At 42.5% G+C, this 23482-nt stretch overlaps 1 protein-coding gene across 2 annotated transcripts in view; it reads right to left on the reverse strand.

The window, feature by feature from the left end:
* Nucleotides 1-23482, reverse strand: part of LOC122789744 (ubiquitin carboxyl-terminal hydrolase 12) — a 902204-nt gene that overhangs the window by 349369 nt on the left and 529353 nt on the right. For both annotated transcript variants that reach the window (XM_044057179.1, XM_044057180.1), the window contains exon 5: nucleotides 18915-18991. In XM_044057179.1, coding sequence (XP_043913114.1) covers nucleotides 18915-18991 — 77 coding nt within the window. The remainder of the gene's footprint in view (nucleotides 1-18914; nucleotides 18992-23482) is intronic.

Here is a 23482-nt window from a genome sequence, read left to right on the forward strand (position 1 = left end):
TAATGACCTAGCTTCCCTGTTGGAGGGCAATGAATTTTTAGAGGTGGAAGCTGAAACTCCTTTAGGCCCCTGTGAAATAGTTTCCAAATCAGCAGTATGGGCCCTGAATAAATGGGAATGAGTTTCTGGGACCCTGTAATACCTGTCTGGCTTGGCTGGAGCAGGAGGAAGAGAATCAGGGGTAGCACTAGAGTCAGAATATAAATCATCCAAAACATCAAGTACAGGAGGAATAGCTAAGGGCCTGTGCTGGGGCTTCTTAAGGAAAGTCCTAAGGCGTTTTCTGGAATCAGAATATTCCTGTCCTTGCCACTTGAAATGTTCCCTCATGGTATGCAGAACTTCCCCAAAAGAAATATCCTCAGGAGGGGAGGCCGAGGGGATGGAATCTTCTGCATCCGAGTCCTCATAGGTCTGGAAGAGCTCTTCCTGGCTATCAGAGTGGACAGAGCCCTCAGAATCTTCATCTGAAGGAATAGGGTCAGAGGGTTCAACCCGGAGCCTTTTATCAGAAGGAGGCTGGGATCCTCTCTCAGGATGGGCCTGTGAACCTCTAATCATAGAAATTAAGTCAGCAGCCATGGACATAATTTGTGTCTCTGGAGTAGGCTGAGGTAAGGGTTTTAGTAGTAAGATGCTTTGTTTTGCTGGCTGCCTTAGCCCTAGTGTAGGCCTTAACAGACATGGCCATAGGAGGCCTGGCAGCTCCACGTGCAGGAGTGACCTTGTCTACAGCAATGGTCTCGGGCATTTCCTCGGTTTCGGTATCCGGAGGAAAATCGATAACTGGCGTCGGAGTGATGTCCGAATCGAGTCGCCGGTACGCGGTGTCTTCGGTTCGGAGCGGTGGAGAGACCGTCTCAGAGGGAACCGGAGCACTCGCGCTAGGTTTTGGCGTGGAGTCGGTGGTAGACGCGGGCCGAGGATGTCAGTCCCGGTCTTTTCGCTTCTTGGGAGTTTGCGATGTCGGAAGTTCCGACGGCATGGTGTAAGCAAATTTATCGCCGAAAAAATCTTCAGTGAACTCCGTCCGGCGCCTGAGAGTGCGCTTGTTGAAGCGAGCACAGGCTACACAGGCCGAGACGTTGTGGTCTGGGCCAAGGCAAGGAAGACAGTAAGAGTGGAAATCCTTATGAGGTATTAGTTTACCACAAGAAAGACAATTGTTAACTTTTTCAGTAATTTCTGACATCGGCTGAGGCAAGAAAAGGTCCCCAACGGGATACTTAGCTTTTTTGATGACTTCGGTATCGAAGAATACAGAAGCTGACCGACCGGCACTTGCGAACTGCTTCTGCTTCGGGCACCGCGCGGCAAGAAAGACTGAAGAAAATGGTGTCGGCTGATGCTTATGTACTCCAGCCGCTCAGACGTCGGAGAGAAATGCGACATCAGCCGACGTCGGACCCAGACTTTGGAATCCGGCCGACCGAGGGCTGCCTGAGGCAGGACAACCCACATGTTATGACTGCAGCTGCATTCTTGAAGGACATCAAGAGATATTTTTTTTTTTTTTTCTTTTCAGGAACAAGGAAAAACAGACAGTAGATGCTATAAATGCTATAAATCGGCTAGCGCACTTGAGTGTGTAGCCTACAGATACAATTTGTAACAATTAGAAACTTAAAGTGCAATAAACAGTATAAATGCAGAAATCACTTTCAATGTAGCAGCAAAACAGGCGAAATGCAGTCGCTAGGTATATAACAGTGGGAAAGCCACAAAAATATACTTAAATCAGGTAAAAAGTCGCTCTTTTAGCTCTCTGCTGCTTGGATCACTCTGCAGGCCACCACGAGGATCTGTGCTGAGTTGGTACAAGCTGAAAAACGCGCATTTAGCGTGTTTTATTGCAGGGGGCTGAAAAAAGCTAGGAACTGGCCCAAAACGACCAATGGACTACTAGTTTCTGGCTGAAACCTCACCAAATTGGACAAACAGGTTGCTCAGTGCTTCCCACTCCCACTGGTAAGCAAAGAAACTTCCTTCCTTCCAAATAAGGCTATGAATCAGTAACAGGAACTAAAACAAAGCCCAGGGATCAGCAAACTCTGAAACTGGACTACTCTAGTTAAGTAAGGCGGGAAAACAAGATATATATATATATATATATATATATTTTTTTTTTTTTTTCAGGAACAAGGAAAAACAGACAGTAGATGCTATAAATGCTATATTTGGAGAAGACAGGCATGTGGTAATGCTTGGTGAAGGTATGAACAGATCTCTATGTTGCAGCATCCAGGATGTCCCTAATGGGGACCCCTCTGAGGAAAGCTGCAGAGGTGGAGGTTGCTCTGGGGGAGTGTGTCCTGACCCCCTTAGCGGGAGGTTTCCCATGTTGCTTGTAGCAGAAATGGATGCAGTGCGCTATCCACTTGGAAATGGTTTATTTGGATATGGCATTGCCCTCTGTTCCTGGAACAAAGCTGACCAACACTTGAGCAGTCTTTCTAAATGATTTAGGTCTGTCTGTGCAGTTCTAGAGAGTGCAGTATCCTTTCCCCCTTGTTTTGTGGGTTAGGGAAAAAGGTGGGCAAATGAATGGGATTGGTTGAGAGACACACTGGACACCACTTTTGGCATGAAAGATGGGTTAGTCCTGAGGGAGACCCTGTCAGCATGAAAAATGATGAAGGGCTCTACAGCCATTAGTGCTTGTAGCTCAGAAACTCTTCTTGCTGAAGTGATGGCTAGAAACAAGGCTGTCTTCCATGAGAGAAACTTCAACTCTGCTGAAGCTACTTGTTCAAATGGGGGCAGGGTGAGCTTTTCCAACACAAAGTTTAGGTTCCAAGCTGGGGTAGGTGCTCTTCTGGGTGGCCTCAAGTTGTTAGCACCTCTTAAGAACTGTTTGATGAGAGGGTGTGAGGAAAGAGGTTGCTCCGTGCTGAAATGAGCAGAGGTATGAATTTTAATAGAGGAAAAGGATAGACCACTGTGTAGTAGGTCAGCAAGGTAATCCAGGATGAGAGGTAGGAAGGGCTGTGCTGTACCGGCTCCCTTAGCCTGGATCCATGTGCAAAACCTTTTGCATTTGTCAGCATAAGACTTTCTAGTGCTAGGGCGTCTGGCTCATGTATAACATCTAGAACCTGTTTGCTGAGATTGGCAGCTTGTACAGTGGTCAGGAAATAAGCCAGATTGCCAGATTGAGGGTCTGCAATTGGGGATGCATAAATTCTCTTTCCCTCTCGGTCATGAGTGTCAGGATCTGAGGGAGATGCTATGGTGGCAGAGGTGACAGGCTGCGCGGCAGTGGGTACCAATGCTGGCATGGCCAGTCTGGGGCAATCAGGATTGCCCTCGGTTTTTCCTCGCTTATTTTGAGCAGTGCCCTTGTAATGAGCAGTAGTGGGGGAAATGCACAGACTGAGAGGTTGACCCACTGGAAGGATAAAGCATCCACTTTCCAGACCTTGCAGTGAGGCTCCCTGGTGCAGAACTTGCTGAGCTGATGGTTGGAGTGGGAAGCAAAGAAGTCAACCTTTGGGGTTCCCCATTTCTGAATTACAAGGGTGAAGGTTCTTTGGTTTAGCTGCCACTCATGTGGGTCCAGAAGATTTTTGCTTAAGTTGTCTGCCAGAGAGTTTAGAGAGCCTGGCAGGAATTGTGCTAGCATGTGTAGTTGCATGGCAGAGGCTGTGTGTCATAGGGTCATGGCGAGCCTGCACAGAGGGTAGGAGTGAGTTCTTCCCTTCTTGTTGATATACCATATCACAGTGGTGTTGTCTGTTTTGATGGGTAGAGCCCCCGGGGAGAGGAGGGGTCTGAAAGCTGTCAGTGCATGGTGGACAGCTAACATCTCTTTTTGGTTGATGTGCAGATGTATTTGATGTGGGTTCCATTGGCCCTGTAAGCACCTGCTGTCCAGGTGTGCACCCCAGGCATAGTTTGATGCTTCTGTGGTGAGGATCTGGGTGGTATGGGGTTGTGAGAAGTGAAGTCCCTTGTTGTGGTAGCATGCTGCTGCCCACCAAAGAAAATCGTTCCTTAGACAAGGTATCATTGGTATAAGAGTTCCAGGTCTTGAGTGTGCTGACACCAAAGACTTTTTAGGTACCATTGAAGTTTCCTCATATGCAGTCTGGCACATGGAATGAGTAGAATGCAAGAAGCCATGAACCCCAGAGTTCGCGGATAACTTGGGTCTGGTGGCTAGTTGAGAGAAATAGGCTGTCAGCTAGGTTGTCCTTTTCTAGTGTAAGGAATGCCATCTGGGATGCTGTGTCCTAGCTTGCTCCCAGGAATATAATTTTTTGGGTGGGTACTAGTTTGGATTTCTTTTCGTTGATGGTACACCCCAGGGAGGTCAGTAGGTCCTTTACAAAAGGTCAGGTGCTTGAGCAGCTTTTCCTGACTGTCTGCCTGAATTAGATAGTTGTCTAAGTATGGGTAAATCTGAATATTTCTTTGCCTGCAAAAAGCAATGGCGGGAGCCAGACATTTTGTGAAAACTCTGGGAGCAGTAGATAAGCCAAAGGGAAGCACACAGAATTGAAAGTGCAGTGATTCTGCCCTGAAACGTAGATATTTCCTGCATGATTCCCTGATTAAGATGTGTAGGTAGGCCTCTTTTAGGTCTAGGGTGGGTAGCCAAGCATCCTTGAACAGCATAGGTAGTAGCTGCTGTAGGGTGAGCATTTTGAATTTTGGTATCACCAGGAAGGTGTTTAGAATGGACAGATCGAGAATGGGGCACCAGGTGCCCTCTTTTCTGGGTACCAGGAAGAGTCTAGAGTAAAAACCTTGGCCTATCTGTTCTGCAGGAACAAGCTCTATTGCCCTCATAGACAACAGGGAAAGGACTTGCTTTTTGGCCTCTACCCACTGGTTTGGGGGAAGATCGGGGAACCCTTTTGGGGTTGGTAGAGTGTGGAAATAAAATTATAAAATTTGTATCCCTGGGACACTGTGTTGAGGATCCACAGGTCGTTGGTAATGGTGGCCCAGGTGCTTGCGTAAAAGGAGAGTTTTCCTCCTAGGGGTAAGTGCAGGTGGGCAGAGGGAGGAAGTGGAGAGTCATTGTGAGTTCTTGCCATGAGGGGGGGGGGGGCTTAGCACTCCTTGGTTTTGAAGAGGAGGAACTCCACTGCTTAAATCTCTGCATTCCCTGTGGCTGCTGTCTGGGGGGGGTCTGCTTCCCCGGGGTCTAGGCTGAAATGACATGGAGGGGGCAGGAAAGGACCAGTGCTTGGAGGGGCAATGCCTACTAAACCTGGTCGGTGACTGGGCCTACAGGAAATCCTTAACTGTCTGCATAGATTTAGCTTTTTCTTCCATCTTTTTTAAGACCTCCTCTGCCTTGGTGCCAAATAAGTTATCTTTGAGCAAGGGTGTGTCCAATAATTTGGATTTGGCATGGTCTGGCAAGGGCTGTTCCTTAAGCCAAGCATGCCTTCTAAGGACAGAATCAGTGACTACTGACCTGCAAGATGCTTCTAGGGCATCAAAACCACATTGTAAGGTGTGCTTAGTTACTTGACTTCCAGAATGCATTAACTCTTGTAACACTATTTTCTGCACAAGCTGGAAAAGATATTTTTTGTTTGAGGAATTCCATGGTATGTTGTTGCAATTTTAGCATATGGAACTGACAATTTAGTGCTCCAATAGCAAGACTAACAGAGGTGCATACTTTTTTACCCCATCTGTCTAATGCTTGGGAATCCCTATCTGAGGGGGGTGGGATTCTTAGTAGAAGTTGCTTTAATTCCTTTAGGCCCTTGAGAGATAACCTCCAGGTCAGCAATAGGATTTTTGAAAAGAAATGTGTGAGAGTTAGGGACTCTATAATACCTAGGGAGGATGTCAGGAGTCAAACTAGATTCCATGAAAATATCATGCACAACATCCAAGACAGGAGGAATGGCCAAGGGTCTGTGTTGTGGAAGATCTAAGAATTCACTGAGTCTCTTTTTAGACTGAGGGTAGTCCTGACATTCCCATTGGAAATGCTCCCTTAAAGTATGTAGAGTTTCCCCAAAGGAAAAGTCCTCGGGTGGAGAGGCTGAAGGAATGGATTCCTCTGCATCAGAATCTTCATAAGCAGAGAGGGGTTGCGTGTCTTCATATTCAGATGCATCAGAGTCATTGGACTCCTGTTCAGATTAAACTACTGGGGACAACTCTCCTTGTCTTTTGGAAAGGGTAGCTTGACTTCCCCTGGATCAGCATTATAAGGTCTTCCACCATTTTAAGCATTGAGACTGAGGCAAGGAAGCAGGTGCCTGAGATTGGGTCATCGGATTCTTGGGTGTGGCTCATATTCTGGGCCTTAGAAACTCGGTAGTTTTCAAAAGAATGGTAGACAGAAAAAGAAGCTGTCGGTCTGTGTCGAGAATCGGTAGTGCAAAGTACTTCCTTGGAAGCTGGTGCCTACTCAGCGGCTCTGGACCCATCCAAGGTAGAGACATCCAAAGATCCTTAGTCAATGAAGTGTCTCGCTGCATACCGGACTCCGAAAGGGTCTCAGTAGCGGCCTGCGAATCTAGAGAAGTGGGCATCAGGGGCTGCAAAAGAGCCTCACTGAGGACCGAAGAATTGATGACTAGCTAAACAGAAGCATCGTCGGTAAGTTTGGACCTGTGCGGTCTGTCTCTGTCTTTATCTTTACGGTTTTTCAGAAGATCTGCTGTCAGATGGCTTACTGAAGCCATATCGGAATTCGAGGACTGAGAGCGAAAATATCTAGCTACAATAAGGGCCCGACGACGTACAGTTCTAGCATTGAACAAAGCACAAAAGTGACAGTGGGGGATGTCGTGGTCTGGGCCTAAGCAAGTGATGCAGTAAGAGTGAACGTCTCGGTATGATATTTGCTTTCCATAGGCGAGACAATTGTTAACTTTTTCCTGACATCGGTTAGAGCAAGAAAAAAGGGTCCCCAATGGGGTACTTAGCTTTAAAAGACTTCAACTTCAATTTGGAAAACAAAAACTCAGGTAGCAGTCGACCGGCACTCGTGCGAACTGCTTCTGCTTCGGGCTCCTCGGCAAGAAAGACTGATGTAATGGTGTCGGCTGCCTTATTTTATACTACTGATGACCTGATGTCAGTCCTGGAGCAACGGCAACCGATGCAGAAATACTAAGCCTCTGGTATTCGGGCCAACTGAGGGCTACCCTGGCAGGGATAACCCAAATGTGATGACTGCAACTGTGAAACACAAAGAACATCCAAAGGAACATCCACAAAAAAGTGGATCCAGGTTACGAGAAAGACACCAAATAGAAAACCTCTTCCATTTGGATAAGTAGGATTTCCTAGTTGTGGGTTTCCTGGCCTCCTGCAGGACCTGAAGCACATCCTCAGAAATAAGGTGTCTATACGGAGTCAAAAACCTAGCACCTGCAGTGCCAGTTTACGACTGGTCAAGTGGAGATGGATGAGAGATCCCTTGTCTTGTGCGAGAAGGTCCACCTTGTGCGGTAACTTGTGATGATTGCCCTTGGCTAAATGCAGAAGAGGGAATCAATGTTGTCTGGGCCAAAAGGGAGTCACCAGGAAGGTTTTCAGAGCATCCTGCTTTATCCTGAACAGGACTTTTGGAATGAGAGGAAGGTGAGATAAAGCATAAAGAAACATCCCTTTCCAGGAAAAAGAGGGGGCATCCACCATCCAGGTCAGAGGACATGGGTCTGTGGCATAAAAAGAGGAATGTTTCTGTTCAGGAGGGAGGCAAAAGATCTACTTGAGGAGTACCCCAATGGTGGACAATGTCCAGAAACACATCCCTGTGAAGCATCCACTTATGGAATTGTGATATCGACCTGCTCAGAGAGTATACCACAATGTTCTGACCTGATGGACTGTAAACTGCCTGAAGTGTCACTTGATACTGGATAGCTAGGTCCCACACTTGAAGTGCTAACCTGCAAAGGAGATAAGATCTGGTCCCCCCATTGCTTGTTGGCATACCACATCACTGTGGTACTATCTTTAAGTACCTTGAGGGTGAATGAAAAGAGGGTGAAATGCTTGAAGAGCCAACAGAAGAGCTCTCATTCCTTTGACACTGATGTGGTCTTTCTTTTGTTGAAGCGACCAGAGGCCCTGCAGTTTTAGAAAGCTGAAGGAAGCCCCTCAATCCCATGTCTGAAGAGTCTGTGAACAGCTCCTGAGAGGGGAATGGATGTTGAAAACTAAGCCCTGGACTGAATGGCAACTGCTGAATCCACCAATGAAATTCCAGCTTGAGATGTCAAAAGAGGCCCTAGTAAATCTAGAGGATGAGAATGCTGAAGCCAAACTGAATTTAGAAACCACTGAAAAAATTTCTGATGTGGAGTTTGGCTACAGGGAGCATAGGAATGGTGGGGGCCATGAAACCCAGAGCTCTCAGAAATTCCCTGGCTGTTTATAAGGCCAGAGAAAGAAGGGACTGAAAGAAGGCAATGAAAGTTAAGGCCTTGAGAGGAGGCAGGGATGCCAGCATTGCAACAGTCTGGATCCTGCAATTCAGAAAAAACATGATCCTGTGAAGAAGTCGGGTGTGAACCCCAGGCTTTGCAAGAGAGAAATGGCAAAGTGAGAAAAAGAAGGTAATTTAAGTAGGGAAAGACCTGTAACCACCTTAGCCTGCAAAAAGCAATCACAGGAGCGAGGCATGTGGTGAATATCCTTGGGGCAGTAGAGAGGCCAAAGGGAAAGCAGGGAGCTGAAAATGCCAGGAAGTAACAGAGAAATGTAAAAACTTCTTGAAAAGGGGATGACTAGGCATATGAAGGTAAGCATCCTCGAGCTCCAGAGAAACTAGAAAAGCCTGAGGAAGCAGCAGAGGAAACAAAGTCTGAAGGGATAACATCCAAAAAGAAGGGACCTTCAAAAAGGTGTTTATGTGAGAGAGATCCAGAACGGGTTTCAAAATGCCCTCTTTCCTGCAGACCAAGAACATTCTGGAATAAAACCCCTTCCCCTTTGAGAAACTGGAACATCCTGAATAGTTGCCCGAGTAAAGAGACCATGAAACACCTCTGGAAAAAAGGTTAACTGTTCCAGGGGGGGCTGAAGAATGTCCAAGAAAGGGGGAAGAGATTTCCGACCATGAATTACCCTTGGCAAATGATGGAAAGAACCCAGGAATCTTCAGTAGTCTTTAACCAAACAGGAAAGGACAGGGAAAGAGGAAGACAAAGAGAAATGTGGCCGAGAAGAACAGGACAGTCAGACAGCATCTAGTTTGTCAGGAAAAGGATATTGATGAGCTAAAGGAGTTAGGGTAGCCTAGCAGGAAGAGCCCTTCTACCACCCCTCTTACCTTTGAGGGCGAGACTGCCTCCGAACAAAGGTTGGCTTATTAGGGTAATTCCTTTAGAATTTAGGTACAGGAAAAACAAAAATATGTTTTAGATCCTGTAAGGCCTTACCCTTTTTCTGTAGGGAATTAAAGAATTCGACAGCAGCAGCACCAAACAAATGCTTGTTATCCAGAGGAGCATCCATCAACTTAGAATTATCATCATCACTTAAGGGTTGAAGCCGAAGCCAGGAATATCGCCTCAGCACAGAACCAAAAGCAGCAGCCATAGAAGAAGCACCTGCTGCATCATAACTGCATTTAATAGAATGGCGAGCCACCTGGGAAGAAGGCCCTAACAAGGAGGGAGCAGAAGTCTTTTCCTCAAAGTCAGGAATGTCAGAAATAACCTGACAGGCCTGAGATAGAAGAGTTAAAATATACTTTGCCATATGGGTCCGATAATTTACAGCTCCAAAAGCAAGGGTAGCCGAGGTACATTCCTTCTTACACAGTCTTTCAATAATTATGCTGTCTTTATCAAAAGGAAGTAACTTTGCAGAAGGCAGTAACTTTAAATGGCTTGTCAGATGCCACAGAACACCACAGAGGGGCACTTATAAAGGAACTTGCAATCATCAGGCACCTTATAAAATCAGAAGCCTAAGATGTAGCAGAAAAGGCATCCAACAAGCCAGGCAGAACACGAGGAACAACAGAAGGCCTAGAGATTCCATTTGCAGAAGCTCATAATACATCTTCTGAACTTCAGACACCTGGGCACAATCCCATTTGAAAAATTCCATCATTCTGGAAATTGTGTCCCCAGAGGAAATCTCCTCAAAAAGAGAGTCAGTACTAGTGAGCTCCTCTTCCTCATAACCACAGTCTAAGGCAGAAGGAATCTGGGAAGAATAGGCAAGGGATTCCTCATCAAAATCCTCCTCCTCCTCACAGGAATCTAGCTCCATAGGCCTCTTAAGAGGAGAAGATGACCAAGGGGGTGCTGGGACAGAAACCCCTTGAGGAGGTTTCAAATCCATAAGGGTATTAAACAAACCTTCAGTGAAATTCTGCCATTCACTCTGAGGGTCCTTAGCAGCAGGAGAAACGTTTAGTTTTTTTTTTTTCTTCTTCTTTAAGGGACATCAGCCTTGTAAAATTTAGAAGGCTCTGAACCCATACGACATTCTATAATGGTAGTTGGTACCTCCTCCCTAACCAAAATGTGAGGAACACCCCTAGGCCCTTCGGTAATAATCAGTCTTGGTTCCCACTAAACATCCGAAGCAGACCTCTGCAAGGCTTCAAGGGACATGCATGAAGCCACATCCATGCCGGCCTCTGAAGTGGTCAAGGCAGAGGAATCCAACAAAGGAGCCAGGTGATCTTCCGGGCTTTAAGTAGCCCTGAGAGAGATGTCCCGCAGAGGCAGCACAGCCGAAGAATCAGACCTAGCTTTTTTGACCTTCTTCTTTGCGGATGGCTGACCCTCAGACAGGGAAGTTCCTTCCATGGCATCTTTTGCCAAAAGATTAAGATGTTGGTTTTCTAAGTATATGGCCAAAGAGGAAACCCAACTATGCAAAGTCTTCAGGAAAAAAGCATGGCAAACAGAATAGGACGTATGGTCGTGGGAAGCACCTAGATAAAATAAACACTGCTCGTGACAATCTTTATGGGGAATCTGACTCCCACACTGGCATTTACCCTTTCTGGATGACAAGAACCCCACAGACAACAGTAACAAAAGAAAAAATATGAGAACAACCTCCCAACAGGGCACTTATCTGAAAACTAGATTTAACAGAGTTGGCATTGCCTAAAAAAGGCTTATTTTTTTGCTTACATCACTGCATCATCCTTGGAGACGGTAAATGCTGTTCTATGCTACACTCATACCTGCCCTGGACACACAGTCTGAGAGCTCTAGCATGTCTATAGGTACACCTCAGGTCACTGACATGAAATATGACAGAGTCATACTGGTACTTGGTGTTCAAGGACTTGAGTGCATGTATGATCTGACAGATCCTGGATTCCAGAGAAGGAACTAACAGTCACTCTTTCCTTGCTCAGCCTGGTAAGAGGTACATCTGTATGTCTTATAATGGAGTCACCTACAAGAAGAATGTTAGGTTGCGTCGATGTGGGCTCAGTATCCATGACTTTGAGAGTCCTTCTCCTATGTGAGGTGGTAGGCTTAACTTGCTGATATCCTTAGTGCCTGTGTTGTGTTTTGAGGTCTTTGAGGTTTAGGCAAGTTAATCTTTAGAAACTCAGCATATGATGGATTAAGTAAACTGAGATGGATGAAGTGTGTTGCATGGTGTACTGCTGACAATGTTGGTGTCTGCATTTACTGTGTGTGAGATTTTTGCCTCCAAGGACATTATATATGTAGATTTCCCACACACTGTGTTATGCTGTTTGAGTACAAGGTGATCACCAGAAAGCATAAGACGATTCTTACAGTGACTCAAGACACCCATCTCAATTAGGCTGGCTAGAGAAGTTGTGGGGAAAGGCTGGGCCATGATCCCAACAGGAATGACTATGGGGCCAGGAGTGACTAACAACAGTGAAAGTTTAGTACAAAACAACTAACCTGTAAACAACCTGCCACAAGAAAGAACCAGTAAATTAGTTATAGTAAAAACTTACTAATTTATTACTAACAGTACAAGCAATATCAGTACACTCACAGTATTAAGCAATTTTATCAAAGGTGTTTTAGCTGGAGAGTAGTTTACGGGAAGAGACTTTACAAAATGATACTTAAGTCTTATTATCAAAAGCCAATGAACAAGGAAAGGGAGAGACTTATGTTGTCAAAGCATCATAAGAGGCAGGAAACAGATGCACTGGGTTTAAGAACAGAACTTCAAATGAGTGGGTAGGAGGGAAAAATAATAGACCCTTAGCTCTGATATGACTGATCTGGAACTGTCTTAAAGCAAACACTAATCCTGATCTAGCCTGACATACACTTGGTACATAAGAATGAAACTAGTGTTTAATATCAACCACTTAAACAGCAAAATGCAGTGCAATTATGTAGAAGAAATATTAATATAGGTTTAAAGCAGTTAGCTAAAGCAAAAACTTAAAGTGAATTTAAAAACAGACCAAGAAATGGAAAAACTTATCTTTGGTTCTGTATGTAATGGAACTAGCATCCACCCAACTTGTCATTACTGGAGTGCCTTAAGGTTCTATACACTAGGTCCCGTTCTGAACCACTTCCCTGATGTGAAAGTAGAAGTATAAGGTTTGCCCCTAACTGCACATTGGAATCCATGACTGACTCCATACAGACTATATTCTCCATGTGGGGTTAGGAAGAGTCAGCACCTCGTCTTCCAACCATGGCTTTAGACAATGCCAAAAAATGAAGTGTAGCTAGATATGGGAAATGTGTCTATCCCACTTTTTTTGTAGTGTCTTTCGGCTTTTCCCGGTTAGGGGTCACCACAGCGGAACTCCGGTCCGCTAATGATTGGCAGTTGATTTTTACATGCTGAGTTGCCAGCCCTAACGCACAACCTTCAATGAAGGTACGCCCATTCACGCATGTCTCCACGCAGAAGACGCTCTAGCTTAGAGTCGAGCAGAAAAATGTCACCCTGCTTAAGGTTGACATAACATTATGCTATCATAATATCTTATCTTAATAATACATAATTATTATATTAGATTAGATTATTGGATTATCATATTATAATAATATGATATCTTAGGGGCCCTGGGAAGTAAATATTGTGGGAAGAAATATCCAGGGAATTGTTATGGCTAGGCTTGTATGGGCCCTAGGGCCAATAGCCTAGTACCAACCTATGAACCCTATAAGTACACTTGTTGCTGTGTCTTTCGGCTTTTCCCAGTTAGGGGTCGCCACAGCGGAACTCCGGTCTGCTAATGACTGGTAGTTGATTTTTACGTGCCGAGTTACCAGCCCTGACGCACAACCTTCAACGAAGGTACGCCCATTAACGCATGTCTCCACGCAGAAGACACTCTAGCTGAGAATCGACCGGACAGCATCTTACTGTGAGGCGACAACGCTACCACAGCACCACCACCGCAGATGAACCTATAAGTACACTAACTGACAATAAACTGTCCTTCAATCACATATCAGTTATATGTGCCCAGTGAATAACTGAAGACATATACATTAGATTCAGAGATGTCACGTTCCCTTGTACTCTTCTGTTATTAGGCCAATAATTATATATAATGCACCATATAGTATGCATGTCTCCAAACACTTTTTTTATTTTTTTATTTTATTTTACATTTGTTGACCGGGATAGTCCGACTGGATGCATGTCCATGTTCAGCGGAGCCCCGAGGAGAAAAGCTCCAAGGGTAAGCAGATACAGCATTACATAATACCAGCATTACATATTACAAACAGACTATTTATAGAGATTACATAAGTAAGCAAGTTAAACAAGTTCCACAGGTTACAGTTAATCCTGAGCACAAGTCAGGATTAAATTAAATTACACAGTAAACTGGTTAACAGATTTTTACAAATTCTAGAGAGAGTTAGCCAGGCTTGATACATTGACATAGCCAGTTAAGTGACAAATGTTGTTTGAGTCTAGTTTTAAATTGACCCAAGGTGGAAAGTAAGGTAATATCAGCTGGAAGAGAGTTCCAGGATCTACTTACAGAGTTTTCAAAGGGAATCACCGGCTGTGTTATTAACTTTGCTAGTGTGAATTAGTAGTTTGTTAGAGGATCGAAGCGGTCTAGGATTGTTATAGGGGGTGATAATATTTTTAAGTGCAGGAGTATTGTCCAGATTATAGAGGATTTTATAGGCCATAATCAGTTGGTTATACTGGATTAGGCATCACAGAACTTGAAAGATCTCAATGTTTTAAAACTAACAGAATCATAGTGCTTGGGTCCCTTAGTTATCCTGAGTAACTAAAAGCCCTTAGACCTTTACCTGTATTATACAGGCTCCTGCGTGGAGAACTCTGTCTTGCCTTCTTGCTAAGACACATCCTGTCTAGACCTTTTCCAACATAGAAACACCAGTAATGTTAAAAATGCTCAAGCCAAATTGTTCAGCTTGTATTGCAACATAAACAGGCCTTCTTGGGAGGACAAATTCATTACCCAAAGGATTTCATACCTGTGGGATAAACTTAAATGGAGCAACACTTTGGCTTTTTTCAGTTAAGTCTTGACAACTGGAGAAGTTAACAAAAAGTACTCCCAGGATTAGCAGTACGGCCCTTATCAAAAAGGAAGTGACTCTGCCATCAATAAACAATGTAGCCAATCTGGTGGTCCCCTGCCATAAATAAACTCTACAACAGAAGGAAGAAATTGTTGCAAAAGAGAGTAAAATCCCATGAGTGGAGGAGCTCCCTGGTCAGCCTCAGTAAGAAGCTGAGATCCCTTATAAGATCCTCCAAAGCTAGCTACGAAAACAAAATCTCCACTGATTCTAAGGACAACCACAAAGCATTCTATAGCTATGTCAAGAATCTCAATGGCAACACCCAGATCTGCTCTGAGTTACAGCACAACGGCACGAAAATTACAGAACCAACTGATATTGCCAACATCCTGACAGATCAGTGCTAACTTTACCCCCACTCACCCCCTAAAGGGCCCATATCTATACAGGAAGAATGCAGAGTCTCTGTAATCACAACTACGCAGGTAAAAGCTGCACTCTCTAAAGCCAAAAACACAGCAGCCATGGGACCGGACAACCTCCCAGGCTGCATTTTACACGAACTTCAGAATAAACGGGCTCCCCACCTAAGACCCATGTTCAATCACAGTCTCACATCAGGCTTGGTGCCCACTGAATGGCGTACAGCAACAGTTATCCCACTCCACAAACTGGGAGCCACCACTGATCCTGGGAACTATCGCCCTATTAGCCTGATGAGCCTGGTCTGCAATGCCATGGAATGTATCATCATGGAACTCATAAACAAAGACATTGGTAACCTCCAAACTCTGGATCTCACCCAGGCCGGGTTTGTGAAAGGCAGATCATGCCTCCTGAACCTGATAGACTTCTTTGAGGCAGTCACCAAAGCCGTAGATGAGGGTAAGGTGATTCACACAGCCTATCTTTACCTCGCCGAGGCTTTCGACACCATCCCCCATTCTGGAATTATAGCTAAACTCACTAAACTACGTATAAATCCCTACTTCACAAGAAGGGTTGCCTACTGGCTCACTGACAGAACCCACACTGTAAAAGTTGCACACTCCAAATCTGACCTTAAACCAGTGACAAATGGAGTACCACAGGGTTCGGTCCTGGGACCTCTCCTGTTTGGTATCTACTTCTCTGAAGTACAGGTTAACACAGAAGGCCTCTGGCTAACGAAGTTCGCAGATGACTGCAAACTAGGAACCATAGTCGAGTCCCCAAATGATGTGGAAATCCTACAGAAGGGCCTTGCTGAGAGAGATGCCTGGTGTCAGAGCCATGGCCTCAAGCTCAATGCCAAAAAGTGCATTGTCATCCCCTTTGGTAAAAACTCTGTACCCATGAACTACGACATAGACAGCAGTCTACTTAACACCGAATGTATGACAAGAAACCTTGGGACCCAGGTGGACAGTAGTCTGTCCTTTGACAGTCCCATTGCCACAGTAGTCAGGAAGTCCACATAAAAGGGTTCTCATCCATGGAAAAAGAGGTCACTGTTTCCCTCTACTCTACACTCATTAGACCCACTATAGAGTACAACGCCTCTTTTGGAATGTACCTCACAAGACATCTGCAGCAGCTGGAAAGGCCACAGAAGTACCTCACAAAGAGGATTACTGGCCTCAAACAAATGCCCTACACTGACCGTCTCAAAAAACTCCAGCTTTACTTCGTAGCATATCGCCTACTCCGAGGTGATCTCTGCCTAACATATAAAGCTATGTCAAACCCAGAGCTATTGGACATGCTACACCTAAACAAATCCCAATCCCTCCGAGCTACACGGTCTAGGGACCTAAACCTTGTCATCACAATAAACAGGACATGCTGGAGGGACACATTCATATCCCAGAGACTTCCCATACTCTGGAACAGGCTACCCATCTATGTCAAGCAAAGTTCTTCATTAGCACTCTTCAAGAAAAATCTTGATGAGTGGATGGGAAATAGGAAATACACCCCGGGGATCACTTCTGTGTTTCTGCTCGACAGTGGCAAAGGAAAATAACTTTCTTGGGTGGCAGGGAACCTTGTTGGCTAGGCCTACATAGGCCCTCGAGCTGATAGCCTAGTACGTACCTATGAGCAAATACTGAAACAATCCACAAGGGATCCCATACTTGAGTTTCACTGCACTTGCAAGCTAAATTGGAAAAAATGTTGGGAGAACAGATCAGTCGCCAAAGATGAAAACAATGAGGCTGCTGATGGGTGCCATTCCTAGCTGTACACTAAAAGGGCATCTAGGAACTACATGAAAAATGAGGAAGATGTTACATTTGTCAACTGTAAACAATGGTACTGACACTAACAAACCAGACAGTATTGCTAAGCTTTGATAAACTATAAGCAAGGTGTTGCATGTGTGAAATGAGCAGGACTAACATTATTAGCAACACATCGCCAGGTAGATGGCCAACTTTTTCACAGACAAGGCTCAGGAAGTTAGAATTGGGGAGTCCACCTCTACAAAGAGTCCAGTCACAAGTGGAGTCCCTCAGGGATCAGTCCTTGGACCGCTCCTTTTTGGCATTTACTTCTCAGAAGTCAAGGCCAATGTCAGTGGTCTCTGGCTGACTAAATTTGCAGATTATTGCAAATTAGAAGCTGTAACTGAATCTCACACTGACACAAATGTTCTCCAGGAGGGGCTGACACAGACAAACAACTGGTGTCAGAGCCATGGACTAAAACTAAATGCCAAGAAATGCATAATAGTATCTCTTGGGAAATCATCCATCCCTGGTGATTATCATATTGACAACACACCCCTTACAGTTGACCCAGAAGTCAGGGACTTAGGGACACACACAGATAGTAATCTAGCCTTTAATCATCACGTGTCTACAGTGGTGAGGAAATCATTCTATGCTACACAACTTATAAACAAAGGTATGCATCTAAGTCAAAGGAAGCCATTGTTCCATTGTATTCGACATTCATCAGACCTATCATTGAGTACAATGCCCCCTTTGATATGTATCTAACAAGGTATATCCAACAACTGTAATATCCACAGATGTTCCTTATTAAAAGAATAAAGGGCATAAGTAATATGTCCTATGCAAACAGCCTCAAGGCCCTATCCCTGTATTCCGATTCCTACAGGCTTTTGAGGGGAGATCTATGCCTGGCATGCAGGGCATTATCAGACCCCACTCTGATGGACCTCCTGCATATCCACAAAACAAACAGTACCAGAATTACCCATTGTAAAGACTTAAACCTTGTCTGTGATATAAACAGAACCTGCTGAAGAGATAGGTATTTATCCCAGAAACAACCCTATGTATGGAACACACTCCCCATCCATGTGAAGCAGAGTTCCTCCCAAATCCAATTCAAGTACAACTGGGACAGTTGGATGGGAAACCGGAAATTCATCCCTGGTTTGGCACCTATGTCTCTGATGCAAACAGGTAACCTGTAAATGGTTCATCTCCCATCCCAAGCTTACATTTATCAAGGGTATCAGAACTTGTCAGAGATTTGGGATGCATGGCTAGGCTTAAAAAGGTCATTACAGTCGTTAGTCTAGTAAACACCTATGAACATATAAAGTCAGTAGCCATAAGCCCAATAATACTTCTACAATCAAACAGAAAAAGGAGCAGTGTTTTGGAACGTGGATCAAGTGGAGCATGGGCTACTGCAGAAGCAACACAAAATACCAATATAATGACTCATGACTGTAGGTTGATGCACTCTTATGAACCATGGCAAGCCACATAAAAATTAAATCTGAAAGACTCTATTAGACTTTGGAAAGGAAACCTTGGAGTAGATCTTCCTGAGTAAAGACTCTGAAGTGAAATGGACAGAACCATATGAAAAAGGAAGGCATCAATGACGCTTACTTCAATACACATTTTTAATGTCGTCTTCTATTTTTGAATGGTTGTGAGGGAGAAATGTCAGCACAATGCACAATTTCAATATATCATAGGCTGAACACAGACAACAAACATAAGCTTTATGTTTCTCTGTAGAAGTAACAGTATTTCTAAAAGAGCAGCAAAAGAAAGGTATGGCCAATAAAAATAAACCCATGGTGCGGAAAGTACAATGTACACCGACCAAGAAAACAAAATCTGTGAGAAAGAAGAATGCTTAATCAGTCGGAAAAAAACATTATAAACTGTTTTACATTATTTGCTGGAGGACTACTAATAAGAAACAACTGGATGAAGATTAACATCTTCACTTCCATGTTAGTGATGTGAGCACAGTCACATTTCCAGCCATGGGGTCAGTGTGCACACGCTACTCAGCAGTCCTGTCAATTTCATATAAAGAACAGCTGAACTTTACATCTTCACTCTTTACAGCAGTTTACCTCTATTAAAAAGAAAATTAGCACCATGAACACACAAGCTTGCTATATATCAGTGGTCATACATGTATCATATCATCTACAATACCTCAAGCAGAAATAATGAACAGTGAAATGAAGATGGAAGGAATACTCAGACATACCTTAAGCAGTGTGTTATTGATGTATTTTGTTCCACATCAACTGAAAGGTCTAGAAAATCTTCATCTTTACTGCTAACCTGGGAAAGAACAGGTTACTGTTAAAACAGTTTCTTCCCCAAGTGGTTCATGTGTTGCATAACAAAATATGTGTACACAGTATACAGGTAGGAGCTTATCTTGGATATGACTGCCTGCAGAAACACAAATACTTGAATTATACTAAACTGGGCATTGTACTTTAATAATGGTTCTTTTCTCAGAATTTGTAGAAGAAAGCTAAAAAGTCAAATTACTTTTTATGTTAAAAATATATCTTGAGTTTCAACTCACTGATGGTAACCTCAGAGATTATTGTATCAAGAATGTAACTTCCTAGATCTTAAGTTATGGTCCTGCCATTCTTCTCCTTGTTAAACTTCATGCATCTCTACCCCCTCCTTAAACTAATGAAAAAATGTCACATTCCAGTATCACTGTACCTATATACAGTACTTATAAACAACCAAACCAAAGGGTAAAAAGGTCACACAGTAATTTGCTCTTTCCTTTTCCTGGGAATTCCACCTTCAGCAGTTCTTTCATCTCCTTTACAACATTCAGTATTTCAATTACATTTGGTTAAGATTTTGATTCCCATTTTATAGTCACTGCTTTCTTTGGCAGCCAGTAGCATTAAAGCTTATGTCCAAGCAAATCAAATTCTATGTCCAAACTCAAAATAATTAATTCCTTAGCTACAACGATTTGTTCCTCCAACATTCCCAACAAAACATTCTGTGGGGAATTTTTTAAATCTGCCAAATCATTACATTCCCAGAAGACGTGTTCCCAATTACCTCTCTCTCTTTCCCAACACACCTCTAGCATTTGCTAACTATGCGATTAAAAATTCTTGGTCTCCTTATGGTATAAAAATATCTATGCAAACACTTCAAAGAAAAAAAATCCTAAGCCATTTGGACTTTGTTGAATACTCGGGAGCCACACAGATGTCTTTCCATTGTTCTTTGGAAAACTGCCTTTCCAGTCTCTCTTCACAATGTTTTCTAAGTTTGTCAGACTCATTCTTATAATTATCATGCAATACTTTACGTACACTACAAACTACCCTTTTTTAATAGCTGTTTCTGTTCTAGACTCTTTAAAAAACTTCTATCACAGTTGGTCTTTCACTTAGTACTTACCCTATCCTTTCCTTTCTACCTACATTCCATTATCAGTCTCTAACATGGAACGCAGTCTCTAACCAGTAGTCCAAATTTCTGCTTGGCCTCATCTCACTCTATTAACGTTCTCTCCCTAGTTATTTGTTCCCAATACCTTGGATCCTTTGCCAATTTTCCGCTCCATCTTGCTTATTTCTTGTACCAATACTTACAGTAATCCCTATTTGTAACTTATCCTTTCTCCATCACAGTGTTGACTTAGTTGTTAGAAGACTTTATTACTTTAATAAAATATTCTGCATGGTTGTTATTCTTCTTAAGAACCTGGACCCCCAAATCCTATTCTTTCACTAGCTCCCTCCTTCTCTATTTATTTCTTGAATTCCTCCTGCCTCCGTTTCATCATCATCCCCTTTCACTTTGATTTATAATGTTCTTCTTTTGTTATGCACGAGGCTTAATTGCACTCCCTCTGAATAAAGTGATCCTAAACCACCTTGCTTTTTGGGAAGAATCAGTTTATCACGCTTTACTCTTGCACTCTTACCCTCCCAAATAAATTCCTTCAGCTCTATTAGCTACAGTCTACAACTTCTCCTGTGACTGATAAAAATATATCTGACCAGTATATAAAATGAAAATGACTAACAACATTTTCACTGCTTGTATCTTACGATCCATATCCATAATAAAGAAATGCCAGGTTCTCAGTTTTTGCATTATATTTTTAGTATTTTCCCACATATCCTTAGCTGCTAAAACAAAATCCTTTTTTAATCGTAAACTTAAATACTTCATCTTATCACGTTCCCATAAATATGGATATTGCTGAACCAGTTTAATGTGTGGGTATGCAGTTTGCTGTTATAGCCTTTATCTTCATTAATTTTATATCCAGAAAAGACTGGAAACTGTCTCAAAATGTTCCACAACACCCAAATACCCTTTCATCATTCTATCCAGTGCAAGATAATAATACTTGCAAATAAAGCTAACTTTTCTTGAGTACTTTAGCAGTTAGATCATTGAATTTGTAACCCCCTTATTTTCTTTTGCCAATTGCTCTAAATATAAAGCAAATAAAGTTGAAGAGGCCTGTTGCAGTGGAACCTTCCCAACCTTAATTATTGTCTTTGACACATAGGTTCATGGATTGCTACTAGGCTAACTACCCTCGTGGGCCCTTTATCTATCCTCCTAATTAACCATATTATTTTATTAGGGAATGCAAATGTTTCCATTGCTCTGCTCATAATATCCAAGCTGACTATCAAACACTTTCTTGCATGAAAACCAAACAATAATAGCGGTATCTTCTTAAATTCTGTTTCCCTTTAGCTCTTCATTGTTCTGTTAATTCTGTCAAATGTTAGCCTCCCCTGTACAAAGCCACAGTGATCTATTATCTATTAATTTTGGCAACACCTTTGCCATTCTCTTGTCTAGTATAGCTATAAATACTTTATAATCATGGTTTAAAATTGAAATTGGTATATAGGAGGATGGGGCTGAAAGGTCTTGGTCCTTGTTGAGTAATAAAGTCACCACAACTTTCTTCCAATGTGTTGGCATCTCCCTACCTTTTAAAACATCCCAGATATTTATCATTTTTTCCTTATCTTGCAAACTCTCAAAGGAATACCATCTAGTCCTGGATATTTCCGCTGTTAATTAATTATATATCACAATTTTGTCTCCTCTATTTCTTAGTTATTAATTGCTGTACCTCGTCGTCTTCTAAATTTGGTAAGTTTTCCAAGAATATTTCCATTTATGATTTTTCTTGGTTTCCATATTCTTCTGCTTTATAGAAAGTTGCATAAACATTTCTGAAATATGTCTAATACATCTATAGGATCTCTGGTTATTTTTCTTGTCATAGGGTCCCCTAACTTTGACAACAACCCTTTCTACTGTCTGTTGCCCAAGTTGTGTTAAAAGCTTTTGTGCTCTGGAGTTTAATTAAAAAAATAGCTGTTTAACAGCAACCTTTCTAAATGCATGCATATTACCAAAACACTGTAGTTTGACCTTTAGCACTTCACTGTTGTTCCTCTTCCTGTTCTGTGAGACTCCCCTTATTCTGCAGTACTTTAACCTTTATCAACTTTTCTAAATAATTCTTAAGACTTCTTTCCACTCTCTCTCTCTCTTTTATTCTCCCCTTTCTTTAAACTGTACTTCACTGTATCAGGCTCGCTAGCTATCCCTTCTGAAAAAGTTTCTATCATTCCAAATAACTCTCAAATCATTTACACTACTCATTTCTTCAATTCCTCTCTTTTTAATAGGTAAGTGAGTAAATACCAGCATCTCATTTTTACTTCATTATCCTGCATCTTTATTGTAATTTTTTAAAGGTGCATTACCTGGAACAATTATTGGATGGCTGTCAAAGCTTTCAATTAAATACACACACTCTTTACTAATATAATTTCTATCAAGCCTAGCCTATTATTGCATTTTGGAGAACAAGTAAATTCTACCCGAGTTGCTACTACTGAATTCACAACTCCCACAACAAATATTCTCATGTATTTCTTCAGAAATCTAGCTTCTCTTGCTATATTCTCCATTCTAGGTCCCCCTGATAGAGCCTCACCATTATAAACCAAATTTAAATACCTACATATAAAAAAAAATCCCTGATGAAAGCTAATCATTTTTCCAAAATTCTCTTAAGCACCATAACAATACTTTCAGGCAGAATATAAACATATGCTAGTGTAATCCTATTCCACAGCCAGTAACTCCTTACTGCCACAAATCTGCCATTCTTGACTTCCCCCTCTTCTATCATTACTGCAACCCCTTTAGCAATTATTACTTCTTTTTCCCTTTGTTTCAGATATTCTTGTGAATGTCTACGCTGAAATCCTTTCTTTGTCAAATTCACATGCTTATTTCTACTCGTGTGTCTTCTGCAACACTGCTATTCACACCAAACACTTATATAACTCAACACTCTTTGCTTTATGTCTATAGCTGTTAAGTCCATTTACATTCTGTAAGATGGACAAACTAGCCATTGTGACAGAAAGCTGTTACTCTCACTCATTATACATGACAACTCTTTTGAATGTATATTTCCATCTTTTAGTTTTTTGCAGGTTGAACTCTTTAATGTAGTTGCTTCCTGTCATCTCCATTTGAGTCCGTGTTTTTTTTTGAAATTTTTATTTCAGTAAAACATTCAAACAAGAAACTAAATACATTTTTAGAATCTCCACCCCATTTCAGTTTACAATAAACACAAAAAACTATGCACACTTTCAAAAAATGAAATTTACTTCTCCAGTTAGGCACAGTTATTCCAAATAGACAATTGTACCCACAGGGTTTACAAAGCCTCTGTGGTCTTATGATTCATTATTCACTCAAGTAACCTTTTCTATTTATCTT

This window comes from Protopterus annectens, chromosome 15.part0, assembly GCF_019279795.1.
Source record: "Protopterus annectens isolate FY-2018-M chromosome 15.part0, PAN1.0, whole genome shotgun sequence".
Classification (NCBI taxonomy): domain Eukaryota; kingdom Metazoa; phylum Chordata; order Ceratodontiformes; family Protopteridae; genus Protopterus; species Protopterus annectens.